Source organism: Sparus aurata, chromosome 6, assembly GCF_900880675.1.
Source record: "Sparus aurata chromosome 6, fSpaAur1.1, whole genome shotgun sequence".
Lineage (NCBI taxonomy): Eukaryota > Metazoa > Chordata > Actinopteri > Spariformes > Sparidae > Sparus > Sparus aurata.
This window is the reverse complement of record NC_044192.1, coordinates 26,347,348-26,361,270: the sequence shown is the minus strand read 5'-3', so window position 1 is coordinate 26,361,270 and position 13,923 is coordinate 26,347,348. Positions and strand designations below refer to the sequence as shown.

At 42.6% G+C, this 13,923-nt stretch overlaps 1 protein-coding gene across 2 annotated transcripts in view; it reads left to right on the top strand.

The window, feature by feature from the left end:
• Positions 1 to 12,319, top strand: part of pxna (paxillin a) — a 29,693-nt gene extending 17,374 nt beyond the window's left edge. Inside the window, exons 5-11 of one of the 2 annotated variants that reach the window (XM_030420504.1) lie at positions 9 to 204; positions 296 to 443; positions 6,260 to 6,418; positions 7,083 to 7,256; positions 9,232 to 9,313; positions 9,440 to 9,588; positions 9,679 to 12,319. In XM_030420504.1, coding sequence (XP_030276364.1) covers positions 9 to 204; positions 296 to 443; positions 6,260 to 6,418; positions 7,083 to 7,256; positions 9,232 to 9,313; positions 9,440 to 9,588; positions 9,679 to 9,945 — 1,175 coding nt within the window. In that variant the 3' untranslated portion in view covers positions 9,946 to 12,319. Of the gene's footprint in view, positions 1 to 8; positions 205 to 295; positions 444 to 1,324; positions 2,693 to 3,602; positions 4,243 to 6,259; positions 6,419 to 7,082; positions 7,257 to 9,231; positions 9,314 to 9,439; positions 9,589 to 9,678 lie in introns of those variants that run through there. The other variant, XM_030420503.1, reaches the window with a different exon arrangement.
• Positions 12,320 to 13,923: the final 1,604 nt, after the last annotated feature.

The following is a 13,923-nucleotide window of genomic DNA, read 5'->3' as shown; positions in this document are numbered from 1 at the left end:
TATAACAGAAGAAGCAGCACCTCCGCTGCCTGCAAGCAGCATCATCCACAATATCCATGAGAATGGAGTCTCAACTGCAGGCAAGACTGCACCACCTATACTAGAGAAACCCAAACGCAGTACGGCAACTCGAGGAATAGAGGACGTAAGACCAAGCGTAGAGAGCCTTCTGGATGAGCTGGAAAGTTCTGTGCCCTCACCTATGTAAGCAACACATCGTTAAATTCAAAGTAGGTATTAATGTTTAATGTGAAAAGCCCAAACATTTACTTGATTGCTTACTTTTCTTCTTCAGTCCTACACCTTTGGTTGTGTCGGATGAACAATTAGATGGACAAGAGGAAACACCAGCACAGCAGCAAGCCAGAATGTCTGCCTCCTCTGCCACACGAGAGCTGGATGAGCTAATGGCCTCCCTGTCTGACTTCAAAGTCCAAAGCAATGTGAGTATGCCTCAGAGCTGGGTAGATGTTGGGTCATAAGGCTTTGTGGAAGTAATAAATGGTGTTTATATTTGTAATTGTGCAACTCCTTTAGACTGTGCTGCAGATGTTTAGTATTGACATACTGTAAGTGTCTTTTCAGTATTTCCACAATATCATAGATAATATTATATATTTCACTTACAACCGAAAGCTTTTGCTTGTTAAAATGGCATATTGATTTGACTTACCTCAATTGAACTATTTTGTAACCCTGGTCTTTATTTGGACTGGCCGTATTTTTAGTTAGAACAAAATATTTCAAAACTGACTACTAATTTGCCAACTTTGAAATAGAATACGATTACACTTGTGTCATACATGATCAAAGTTGTATACCAGATGACATTTTAGTTTTGTGTGCTTTATTTGTACGAATGTGCAATTTTGCAGTAATTTTGTAGTGAGTTTGCAGTCATAGAGGAAGTTGTGGGGTTGCAAAATCTACTTATATTGACAACAAAGTATAATGCAATCCAGTATAATTTCCCTTATCAACACATAGCAATAAATATTATCTTTATAAAGATTACGATGATGAGTTTTGCTGAAATTGTGTCCATTCTACTGATTCTAAGTGGTTCTATCTGACCCAGGATGTCTGAGGGCAACATATGTATAGATCCAGTTTATTTACTTTATTTTAAGATAAGGGTATTTTAGGAACGATTTCTTAAGACAGTTGAGTGAGCTCTGCCCCTGGTTGGCTTTGTGTGTGAGACAACTTTCAGTTCCTTCCCCTTATTCTCAACCTGTTTTCCCTACTCTCTTTCTCTTTTCTCCACTACTGTGTATGTCTTGTCTTTGTTTGGACATACTTTACATTATTGCACCCTATTCAGTCAGGCTCTCAGCTGTCTGTGAATCAGGAGGCTGTAGACCTGACTAGGCCTGATTCACCAGTTGTACAAGCAGGAACCACCCCATCAATAAATCCTATTAATGGTTCAGTGGATACTCTTCTACCTTCGAGTTTCAATACTCCCTCCTGTACACCTGTTCCACTGGAACTTCATATCGATGAAGATGGTAGTTCAACCCCTACAGCTTTATCTTGTTCCAATGTAGTGATTGCTTCGTCGAAGAGCCTTCATTACTCCCAGATCAAACAGTCAGATGACAGTGGCAGTGTCATCTCTGAGATCTCTCATGTGGAGAGTCTAAGTATCTCTAGGACTGCAAATCCCCCTTTTCAAACTGAGGGCAACAGTCCTACACATATGTCAGTCACTAAAGTCTCAAGTCCACTTGAAAAGAGTTCAAGTCCAGTAGTTGTTTCGAAGAGCCCTAGTCCTGTCACAGTGTCTATGAACCATAGTCCCATTCTTAAAGCAAAGAGTCCAAGTCCACCTGATCTTAAATTCTCCAGTCTAAGTCAGTCTGACAAGAGTCCAAGCCCAATCCATAAAAACAACAGTCCAGTTCCTGTAAGTCACAGTACAGAGTTGAAGACTGCTAGTCCAGTTACAGTTCCTAGGCTAGCAAGTCCAGTTCCAAAAAGTGCAAGTCCAGTGCCAGTCCCTGCTGTGTCAAGTCCGATAACCATCCCAATCAGTGCTAGTCCAGATACAGTTCCCAAGTGTGCTAGTCCAGTTTCAATTCCAAGACTTTCAAGTCCTGTTCCAAAGACCGCAAGTCCCTACACAAGCGTACCAAAGTGTTCTAGTCCTGAAACATTGCCAAAGAATACCAGCCCAATAATACTCCCAAGACTTTCAAGTCCAGTAACGGTTCCAAAGACTGAAACTGTAGTTCCCAAGAGCCCTGCTTTAGTCACCAGAAAAATCTACTCAGTTCAGAGCACTAGCAGTCCCAGAGCTTCACCAGTTCAGCTTGCTGCTGTACCATCAAAAAGCCTCTCCCCCCCCCCTTCAGAAAGGCAGGGAGGTGATGTACTGGATTTAACATGGCCATGTCGGGAGCCTTTATTGGATGATGCTTTAAACAAACTTCTAACCGCCGACACCACCCAACTGAGTGAGAACCAGCCACCTGCCTTCATTATGCCTGGAGATGACTACAGGTCCTGGGAGGAGGATGACGGAATTTACCCCGATCTCAGTCGAGAGGGAACCCTGACACCCATGACTGAGTCCAGCTGGATGGACGAGTGTTTCACCCCCTCCACCTGCCCCGGGACACCAGATGCAATGCTGGAGCTGCCCTCACAGCAGCCCTCTGCTGTGGAGAGACTATCAGCCTCTGGCCAAGTAGGACGCTCAACCTGACTCTCTCAAAATAAGCTGCTGGCATAAAACTTGAGAGGCTTTAGTACCCCATGTGGTCTTTTTTTCACCTGGCCATGTGGCCTAAGATATCGATTATCTCTGATGGTAATTGTAGAATGGCAGTACCAGATAATTGTTCGAGGAGTGTTTCTCTACTTGCTGACTAAGCTTATTTTGGGAGAGCAGCTCCTACAAGTACACAAGGAGCTGTGCAAAAGTACAACAACACAAGTGTCTTGATGAGGAAAGATTCCTCCATCCATGTGGTGTGATGCATGTGGTGTCATTGCATAGCAATTGCAAAATGGCTTAAGGGAGAATTTGCCCTGTAGAGACTATTTGTGGCTGATGTTGAAAGCTTTGCTGAAAGGATGTTTCCGCACGTCTCCACTTGCCTCAGTTGACGGCGCTGTGTTATTCACAGGGCCCGGCCTCTCATGTTTACGCAACGATTGGATGATGCAAAAAATGTGTTTTGAATCACCAATGTATATCTTTCTTCTTTGCTAATGCACAGACGCACCAAGAACATGCACATTTGATTGAAATGAACTGAAGTATTTTGTGATAGACCTGTGTTGTTTGACTTTGGCTGTCCAGCATGCCGTGCCACAGATACCTGAGTAGTTTCAAGTAGACCTCACTGTAGAGAATGAATTTGAATGGAATGGAAGGCTGTGATTTGCTTCTGCAGCTAAATTTGATTGGAGTGCCTGACAAAACCTCCAGAACACTTTGGTATATTTTGGAGCCAGTGCTTGAGCATTTTTACCACTTGAATGAGGCGTCCTGTGCTGGGCCTGTCCTGCTTGCGTTTGTGACCCAACATGGACTTTGCGGTGAATGACACAAACCCAGCTTCCCACACCTCCTCATATCATCTACTCTCTAGCTCAAGTCAGTGATCCGCCGCACCAAAGAAACCTGCAACGTGCACCCAATGTACAGGGAGGGAATGTTGCGACGAAAAATGGGACCGATAATTGTGAATAAGAGCAACTCGCAAGACCGACTCATCGAGGAGCTGCAGGGGAAACTGGGAATTGGTCGAGCGGAGCGGAGCATCAGGCGCAAACAACCGCCCGATGATTGGATGACAGAGGGAGTCATCGTTATGTCCAACCCACAGCGAACAAGGGAAGAAGGGGTGAATCCATCTGTGGATAAGGTAGACATTAAAGGCGCACGGAAGGTCAAGTCAGACCTAGAGTCAGGAATTATTTGTCCCTCTGAGGGTTTGGTTTTGTTTGTTTGCCCTATGGTCAAGAAATTAACTGGCAATTAGTAAATATATATGATGATTCATCAAATTGCCATAAAAAATTTACTTTCTTTCTATTACCATTTCATTTCCTTCATTCTGACCCCTTTTTTGTATTATCTGTTTGCTCTCCTCTATTTGCTCTTTCCTTTTTTCCCTTCTTTCCCCCAGATCATCCTCCCTCCAGAATCTCCTGCCCCACAGAGAAAAGTCCTCCCCCCTCAGCAATCTCCCCCAGCACCCAAAAAGCCAGCCCCAGTCAAGCAGATACCTCCACCACTACCTCCTCCCCCTCCGACCCCCTCCCCCTCCCCGAGAACCTACCCCTCCACCCCCCAAGGTGCCTACTCCTCCTCCCCCCAAGGAGCCCACACCTCCTCCCAGGGAGCCCACACCTCCACCTGTCCAACCCCCTCCTCCATCACCTAGCCCCCCTCCCAAGCCCATCACGCCACCTCCGCCCCCCAAGGTCTTTGTATCAGTGGCTTGTCAGACTGAGTACGACCTCATCTTCCCTCCAATGCAGGCATGGATCACCTCTCTCTTTACCTCTCCCTTTCTCTCACCTCATACACTCAAACCACCTCATGCTCTCAAACCACTTTCTTTTACACTTTGAGTTATTTCCTTGAGTGTATGTGTTCGAATCCAAGCAACTGCACCTCTTTATGTATGTGAGCTACATAACATGGCCGGTCATCGGCTCTGTTTTCGACCCTTCGGCGTCCTTTCACGCCCGGCTGTGACAGGTAACCTTTTTAAAGCTTTGTCTGAAATCCAGTCAGTCCAGGTTATGACTGGTGCTGACATTCAGGCTAGCAAGACTGAGCCCCATTTCTAATTCTGACATCTGACTGCGCCAAGAGCTCTGTGGAGAGAGGAGAGTTTAAGAGCTTAGGGCCAGGAGGAGTGTAACCCCCCCAATGTTCCCGTTACACTAACTGTCCTGCCATGCACAGGAATGGAAGGCTTGCAGTGCAACTGAAACCTAATCTGCCACATGACAGCACAGTTACCACCACAGTTATAGCATCTCCCACAGGACTTCCGTCAACAGGCCCCACTAGGTTAGATACCAGCATGTTGAAGTTGAGTGCCATGTACCATCACCTCTTTTAGAATCTGTTTTGTCTTTATTGAATTGGTTTAGATGAAGACTTCTAGATGATTGACATGAAGTCTAGAAAATGATGGCATTCAGGTCAAAGGCCCAGTGGCTACTTTATTTGGTCAAAGGTAAGCTGGGTCATTTTTGTGCGTGTGTGAGACAGAATACGTGGAGCAGAGATGCTATTTTCTCTCTCAGAGGAATGTAAGAGTCATGAAGCTCCAATAACCCCACCATCTGAGAAGGTCTGTGTTTGCTTACATTACAGTAGCCGGACGGAGCCAAACACACATTCACACACACTTCTGATATTAGAATGTCATCATCAAAGGACTGATGGATTAGTTTTGATGAGAACATATTTTTTCCTGGTTAATATATCCATTTGCTTGTTTTAGTAATTTATTTCTATGTCATCTCACATGTCAGATCGCCTGCATGATGTTTGGGGTGGGCGATCTGATGATTTTAGACCCTGATTCATCTCGAATGGGTCACAAATGGGTCTACTACATATCTTTGCTATGTGAAAAAACCAATTGAGTTGTGCGTTTAATGGATAAATTGCTCTTTCTTGGATGATGTACTGTAAAAAATGAAACGTGAGTTGTAGCTTTCCTAGGAGCAAGGCTGATTAGGAGCTTGTGCCTTAATGGAACTCTCTTTAATGCAAATTGTGTTTCAGTGGTGTAAATGGAGGGATTCGTAGGCTATGTCAAGTCTGGCTAAAGTCAAATTTGAGGAAAAAGATCACATATTAGATCTCAGATCATGATTACCATTGAATAGATTTTGATATTGTGATAAGATCGCCCACCCCAGTTTGTTGTACTACCAGCAATTCAGGATAAGACTATTGTAATGAACCATTACAAAGGAAGTAACATGTAGAGTTATGTTAGGTTTACTAAATAATGTAACATGAAATGGAGGTAAGTATAAAAAAAAAAAAACAATCATCCAAATGACGAAAATATGCCAAACACTGATTTGATAAAGAACAGTGGTCACTGCAACAACACAAAGACATTATAAACTATGACCGCAAAAGTAATAATGTTTATGATTCAACACCTCTGACTGAATGCTATTAAGCAGAAACACATTTCTGTTATTTTTATCCACTCGTCATACATCTGAATGCTATAGTGAAACCACTTTTGTGTTCTGTCTCCATCAGATCCAGTCCCAGGGAAAGACTTCCCCTACCGGTCCTCCCAAACCTGCCAACAAACTGGACAACATGCTGGGCAGCCTGCAGTCCGACCTCAACAGACTTGGAGTCCAGACAGTGGCTAAAGGTGTCTGTGGAGCCTGCAAGAAACCCATCGTAGGCCAGGTGATGATAACACTGAATGCACATACAAGTCAATACACATTCAAACAAATCTTCAGTTGGTGCACAAACTGAATATAAACTTCAGTGCTTTTGGATAAACATGTACATGTGATATCTGTAGCTAAGACACAAAGTTTAACTAGTAAAACAACATTTGGAATACCAAACACCATTTTTTATGAAAGAAGTCGGATTTTAAGCCTTTTTTTTTGTTGAGAATGTGGTTTGAAGTAATATTGGACTCCAGATTTATATTCCGAGGTTGAACGGATTGTTCATCATACCTCAGGCTGTGCTGATGTCTTAAGGCTCAGGCCAGTCAATCTAACAATATTTCAGCTTTTATTTTATTGGCAGATTAAGTGGAGGAATATAAAACCTGACACTTCTGTTCTATGTTTTGTAACATTTACCTGCCTTCTTACTTTGAGACTTAAAAGAAGCACAGACATATTGCTTTCTGTTAAATGGACTGGGGTTATTTTGAAATATATAAACATAAATGTTTAAAAAATGTAAAAATTGTATGACATCTGCACCTGCCACTGTTGGCAGTATCCCCTCCGCTTCTTGCATGCAAGGCTGCATTGATTTTCTCTGCTGAGCTAGTTTTTTTCCCCCTCAGAAGCTCATTTTAATTTAATGCGCTGTGTCCCCACACCAGGTGGTGACGGCCATGGGCAGAACGTGGCACCCCGAGCACTTTGTGTGCACCCACTGCCAGGAGGAGATAGGCTCCCGGAACTTCTTTGAGAGGGACGGGCAGCCTTACTGTGAGAAGGACTACCATAACCTGTTCTCACCACGATGCCACTACTGTAATGGACCCATTCTGGATGTTAGTAATGCATACATTAACACACACACGCACACACATATACACATACATTAGCATGGGTACCATGGGGGGCTGGATAATGATATTTATTTATTCATAACTTAATGGATTAAGGCCTTCCTGGAAAAATCACTACATGTCGGAAATTGCATTTATTTCTCAAGCAGACATGGACAGCTTATTAGAGAGTCTCACACACACACAATCCAAGAGGCTGTAGAACTGAAGGACTTCTATTTGCTTCGGACATGCTGACTGAGTAAGTCATATGTCCATCGCAATGCATCTGACTCTCTTCTCTCACTTGTCAGCGCTCAGCCTTATCCTTAGTGACACACTCCCACTGGGGGTTTTCAGCTCACGCAAAGACACACGCACACACACACACACACACAGTGCCTGGAAGTAGGGAAGGAACTAGACACTGGGCAATAACCTTGGGAAAGACCAACATGTGTCACTGCCAAGGTTTCCAAGTTTGTTTGTTCTGTCTGTGTGTCCGTCTGTCCGTCCATCTGACATCCTCTTTTAATTCCTAAATAAAGAAAATCATAAAATACTTTTAATGTTGGACACAATATAGATGATCATGTTTATATCCCATAGTGTTTGATTGGGAATTGCTCAGTTGTTAAAAAACTCATTAACATGTTGCGTTTCAAATTTAGTTGTTCTGTATCTATCCATAAAGATGATGAATGTTAAGATTTGCCCCCCACCCACCAAAAGAACCTGTACTTTTCATCACTGCACCCCCTGGTGGCACAGCCAAGAATCCCATGTGCTCTCACACATAGTGGGGTAGTTGGAGTGGTTCACAGTAAGTCATTCTCACCCTGCTACAGAAACTGAGCGTGTTTTGAAATCATGTGTCAAGTTAAATGCATTTTAATATCCTAGAATCTGTCAGGCATATTTGTTTATTTGAGAGAAGACAAACCACACCGTACAGTTTTACCATTCATTTAGACTTGTATCATTAAGTAAAGCTTGATCGATCAAGGACTTTCTCTGTTTGAAAAATCGCAGGCAGCGAAGCTGTTAACTGCAACCAATCGCCCAGAAAAAGATGCACAATTACTCTCTGCAATGTATTTTGTATTTTCAGTTACAGAAGATGTATGATTTCTGATTGGTTAAAGCAGATAGATAAGGTGAATAACTTTCATTGGTTAAACAGGTGGGGTGGAGCCGTGGTTTAGATCGTGTTGCCAAGGGGCTGGTCCCTTGGCAACACGATCCCTTCACTCCATGGAGACAGCGCCCTGTTGAGAAAAAAAACTCCCTTTCTTGTCTTAGTGCACATCCTGCACTTGTTTAAGTCTTATTGGCTGACTCCCTAAGTGTCACCTCAACACTGCTGGGCCAAACAAGTGTTATCTTTAACCTTGGCCTGTCCACCATGAATGCAGCTGTGCTCTTTCTCATATCCTGGCTTTTCTCTCCAATGTATTAACCCCTCATAAAAATGATTAAAGCTTGCAACCAATCTCATTTATCAACAGGATATGTACAGCTCTTTTAATAAACAATGTTTTGGTATCTAGCAATTAAATCACAGTATCTTAGACTTCACATTTTTAATAAACAGTGTACTGGTGCATGGCAGTGATAGTCACAGTGGTCAGGCAATACTCAGACAGCTAAAATTAAAATGCATAAATCTACTAAGTCACAATCCCAATTTACCTTAAGGGGCTTTACAAACCAGCATATGACACCATCTTTGCTCAGACCCTCGATGAGTGAGGCTATCAGTGGAAAACATGTTCCAACAGTCGTAACATTCCAGCACCTCCCACACTGCCTCTGTGGACTCTGCCTGCCCTCTCCTGGCCTCTGACTTTCTGATGTTATACTTTCTCAGATAATGTCAAACATACATGATTATACAACATGAGGACCCACCTTTTCCCTTATTGTTTATGGCCACACCATTGAACGACTGACCATTCGGCTCTCCTTTGTTTCACAGAAAGTAGTGACTGCTCTGGACAAGACTTGGCATCCAGAGCACTTCTTCTGTGCCCAGTGCGGAGCCTTTTTTGGACCAGAGGGTACAGACTGCTCATAAATTAATAACATAACACCTGTCTTGTTTTGGAAAAAAAAAGCAGTGTTGCATTTTTGTTATGAAAAGAAGCTTACAGAGTGAGTCTCTGTGCATCTTTGCTGCCCTCTAGGTTTCCATGAGAAGGATGGAAAGGCATTCTGCAGAAAGGACTACTTCGACATGTTTGCCCCAAAATGTGGTGGCTGTGCCCGCGCCATCCTGGAGAACTACATCTCAGCTCTCAACTCACTCTGGCACCCTGAGTGCTTCGTCTGCAGGGTGAGTCACTCGACTCTATCCGTAATGGGCCTCAACAATTTGTGTCGACCCATCATCATAAATTCTCCCTCTTTTCTTCTGATTTTCCAGGAGTGCTTCACACCTTTCATTAACGGCAGCTTCTTTGACCACGACGGCCAGCCATACTGCGAGGCGCACTACCACGAGCGGCGTGGCTCGCTGTGCTCCGGCTGCCAGAAGCCCATCACCGGCCGCTGCATCACTGCCATGGGCAAGAAGTTCCACCCGGAGCACTTTGTGTGTGCTTTCTGCTTGAAGCAGCTGAACAAAGGCACCTTCAAGGAGCAGAATGATAAGCCCTACTGCCAAGGCTGCTTCATCAAACTCTTCAGTTAGACTGTGTGTTTGAGTACAAATGTGCGTACACGCGTCTTATTCGTTACTAACATGTCCGAATGCACGTGTGGATGTGTGTGCCATCACATGTCTAGCATGTATTAGTCAATTAAGTGTTTTTTCAGACTGAGGGCGTTGATGTGCTGGTGGATGACATCAGAAGGGTGAGGAATGTGTCTGACTTTTATTGACACTGAAGGGACTTCCCTGGATATCCAACCTCTCAGGCTTGGCATTTCATACTTTTGCTAAAGACATTTTTAAACAGAGCCCAAAGAGATTTTTATTTAGAGTTTTTTCCTTCCTGTGTGCAGCAAAGAATAATTTCCCCTTTGTGCGTGTGTACATATATAATCACATGAGGGTCAAGTTAGGAGCCCTGATTTGTAAATGATTTAATTCCCCCATCGCAGGGCTAGACCTTGCACCATATGGTGGTTTTATGGAGATGTGAGACAACTGCTTGATTGCATGGACCATGGAGAGTAGATTTAAGCAGTTTTGTTGAGTGTTGAATACCCTGTGCTTGCCAATGAGTGTAATCTATGAAAAAGATGTATTTTTCTAGCTCTTGAGGTGCCATTTAAAATAACCATTAAATACTCGAAATGTACACAGATACAGACTCACACTGAACCCCTCGGTCCTCGTCTCTTCTTAAAAAAACAAACAAACAAAAAAAACAGTTCACACCCATCGCACACTCCAACCACAGATCTCTTGACGAGACCGTCTTAAGGTGCATTTTACAGGAGTCGGCAAAAATATTAGCCAGTCCTTATTTTTCTACTGTTGTACTATGAAAATGTTTTCTCAGTTTCAGCAAACATTACAATCACATCTGTGCCCTTTTAACTTTAATGAAACAATTCCTGTAGCAACTTGGAACTCCGTTTTTACTTTCCCACTGCACAGTGTGTGTTGTGTCATTTACATTCAAATAAAAGTTAAATGTTTGCCGCTCATAATGAAAGCAGGTCAGTTAGAATATGTGTACTATGGTTAATTTTGAACTGAGGGTGTCATTTTAAAACAAGCCAAAATAAAGCTGATCTTACTGCTGTACATTACCACGCAGATTGAAACTAGAAGAATTAAAGTATGAATAATGCTTCAGTTCAGCATTGTTTCTGTGTCTCACCATTGCTTCTCCTGTGACTCTATCATTGTATTAAAATCTAACAATATGGCTGTTTCGAGATTTAATAATGTGGTTGTGCATTTGGATTAGATGCATGCTTTCTTTTATCTGGAGTTTTTTCTCAGCACTTGCTGCCAGTCGCCGTTACAATCAGAATCTGAATTTGTATACCTGTAATATGCTCGACTTCGTGACAGAACTGTGTTTTGTCGCCGTTTTGATGAAAAAATATATATATATATTTTTGAGCTGTTCGTGCTCACACTGATATGCAAAGAGCTGGCTCTATTGGCATGTAGGCTGATAACCGTAGTTTTACCCCCTACTCACTCACACACACACACACACACACACACACACACACACAGCACGTACCAGCTTGGATTCCAGTGTGTCAGACTTCCAAAGGAAAGGCAGCGATGATCACGCTGACTGAGCTGATATCAGAGCTTGGTTCACTGATGGGAGCTGTATGTCAGTGTCAGCTGGTCAGGAATCAGAATGCACCATTACAGGGCCGAGCCTTTAGCAAAATCTGTAATGACTCCTTTTATCTTGATTTTATTTGCAGCTCTTTTTGCCACTTCGAGACAATGTGTGATTTTATTTTATTTTTTCTTGTCTTTCATTTTGATCACTAGGTGTGAAAGGAGTAAATAGACAGTATCCACATTAAGATTATTTTTACTATGAGATGTTTGCTCTTGTGCCAAATGTGTCAATGCAATAAGGTCTTATACACTGTGGAGTTCTCAACCTTTCCTGTGATTTGACTCTTTGTGGGGCTGAACTCTGGGAGAGGCTTTATCTGCTGGGGTGCATGTTAAAAGTTTACACTGTATTAGACAAGCCGAGGAGAAGCCTTGTGCACTGAGTTATTCAGCAGACAGTATAGTGTACACGCGTAGCTGATTCAGATTCACAGGAAGTAGCAGGGGAAGATAGACAGGAGCTGTGAGTTAATTTCTTTCCCCATGTATATTTATCTGCTTATAGTTTTTGCTTCTGTCAAAGATTTCATGGAAATATAAGAATCAAAGCCTTTTATTGTTAATGAGATTAAGTGAACTTTGTAAATGGAGACATTCATGTGATCTTTTACCAATTGAATTTGTTCTTGAGCCACAAGATTTACTGGCTCTTTGTTTGGGTGGGGTGTAAGCCTGTATGGGTCCTGATTACTGACTGATTATTATAACTGCTGCAAATAAAATACGTACTTTATTTCTGACATTGCTGTGTCTGAAAGGTGATTTTTTTAATGTATTTCTTCTTTTCGTCTTCTTTTGTTGGTTTGTTGAACTTTTTCCGTGTTTTGCATCAAACCAGATGTGTGGCACACAAGATTTTCATAATATATTCAAACACACAGAGCAAAGTCATAGGCTCAATTTTTTTTTATTATTCTTAGGATTGTAGCAAACAGTTTACAAATGTTAATTTGCATTTGAAATGAAATGAACAATTCACCTGAGTGTGATGCATAAAAAATAAATGCTGCAGTTTTACAAGAACGGTACAAAATTGTATGATGTCCTAAATGTGAACAAAAAAGGATACACTAAAAAGGTGCATTTTGTGTATGTATCAATTGTTGGACATTAGATGTTTATTACAGCTTTTCAACCTTTGGGTGATGGTCCCTGAAATCAAAAGAATGTTTACTTGAGAAAGTAGTAATTTCATGACCCCCCTACAATACATTTATCTTATGACCCCTTGTCAGAAGTTAACTCCCAGGTTGGGACCCACTTATTTATGTTAACAGCGGGATGTATGGCAAGGCACTGCTGGTGCCCAGATCAGTCAAACCAAATGAACTATATGATAAATCTGTAGTTTGAGGTAAATCCTAGATTCGATTATATTGGAAATCAAAACCACATATTAATTTGAGCTGTAAAGATTTTTTTTAACTCAAATATTTCCAAAATTGATTACTCTGATGATTATTAACGTGAACCAAGAGTCCAAAACCAGAAAACTCATCATTGACTTTTTATAAAAAAGAAAAATTCTGAACACATAAGAAGCTGGAACCCCAAATGTTAAACACATTTTGCTTGAAAATGACAACTAATCATTGCAGCTCAACTGGTAAAGTTGGCCTGCTCAAAGAAAGGGATTCAATACATCTGATAAACACAAGGACAAGACAACACATCTCTCTGGCGTGGAGAGGTTGTCACCTGAAGTCTGTGCTGTGTGAGAGCCCGGAGCTTTCCAGTAAGCTCAGAGAGGTTCGGGCGATTGTCAAGAATCTCCAAGTATTCCAGATCCTGCAGCTGGTGCAGCTGTAAGAAATCTTCCTCCGGTACATGTTCGTGGCGAAGTTTGAGACTTTTGAGCTTTGGAAAAAGTTGTGGGATCTGAGCTGTGCGAGCTGCCAGATGTGAGGGCCAGAGGTCTATGTGAAGGTGCAGGAGATTTGGTACCTGCCCTACCACAGCTGCCATGTCCTCTGAGGATAATCCTCCAACACACAGTGTGAGGCTGGTCACTGTGGCTGGAATGGCCGTGACATACTTCTTAAGAGGTGGGCCCTTGACGATGACCAGGGCTGACAGTTGAGGGAGGTCACTCAGCCATGTTTCCAGGTGACACCCGGGGAAAGGCCATCTCTCTGGGACGTGATGCGAGTGGCTGTAAAAAACAGCGAGACGCTTCAGGCAAGGCATCAGCCTCATTGCATCTTTAGGAAATAAATGATCCATGCAGTCAATAAGCTCCAAACTGGACAAGGGTGGGGCACCAGCTTTTAAGGGTCCTGGGTTTGGTCTGGGAAAACTGAAGAGACTGTTCAGTATGGACAATGAGAGATGCTTCAGCTTAGGCAG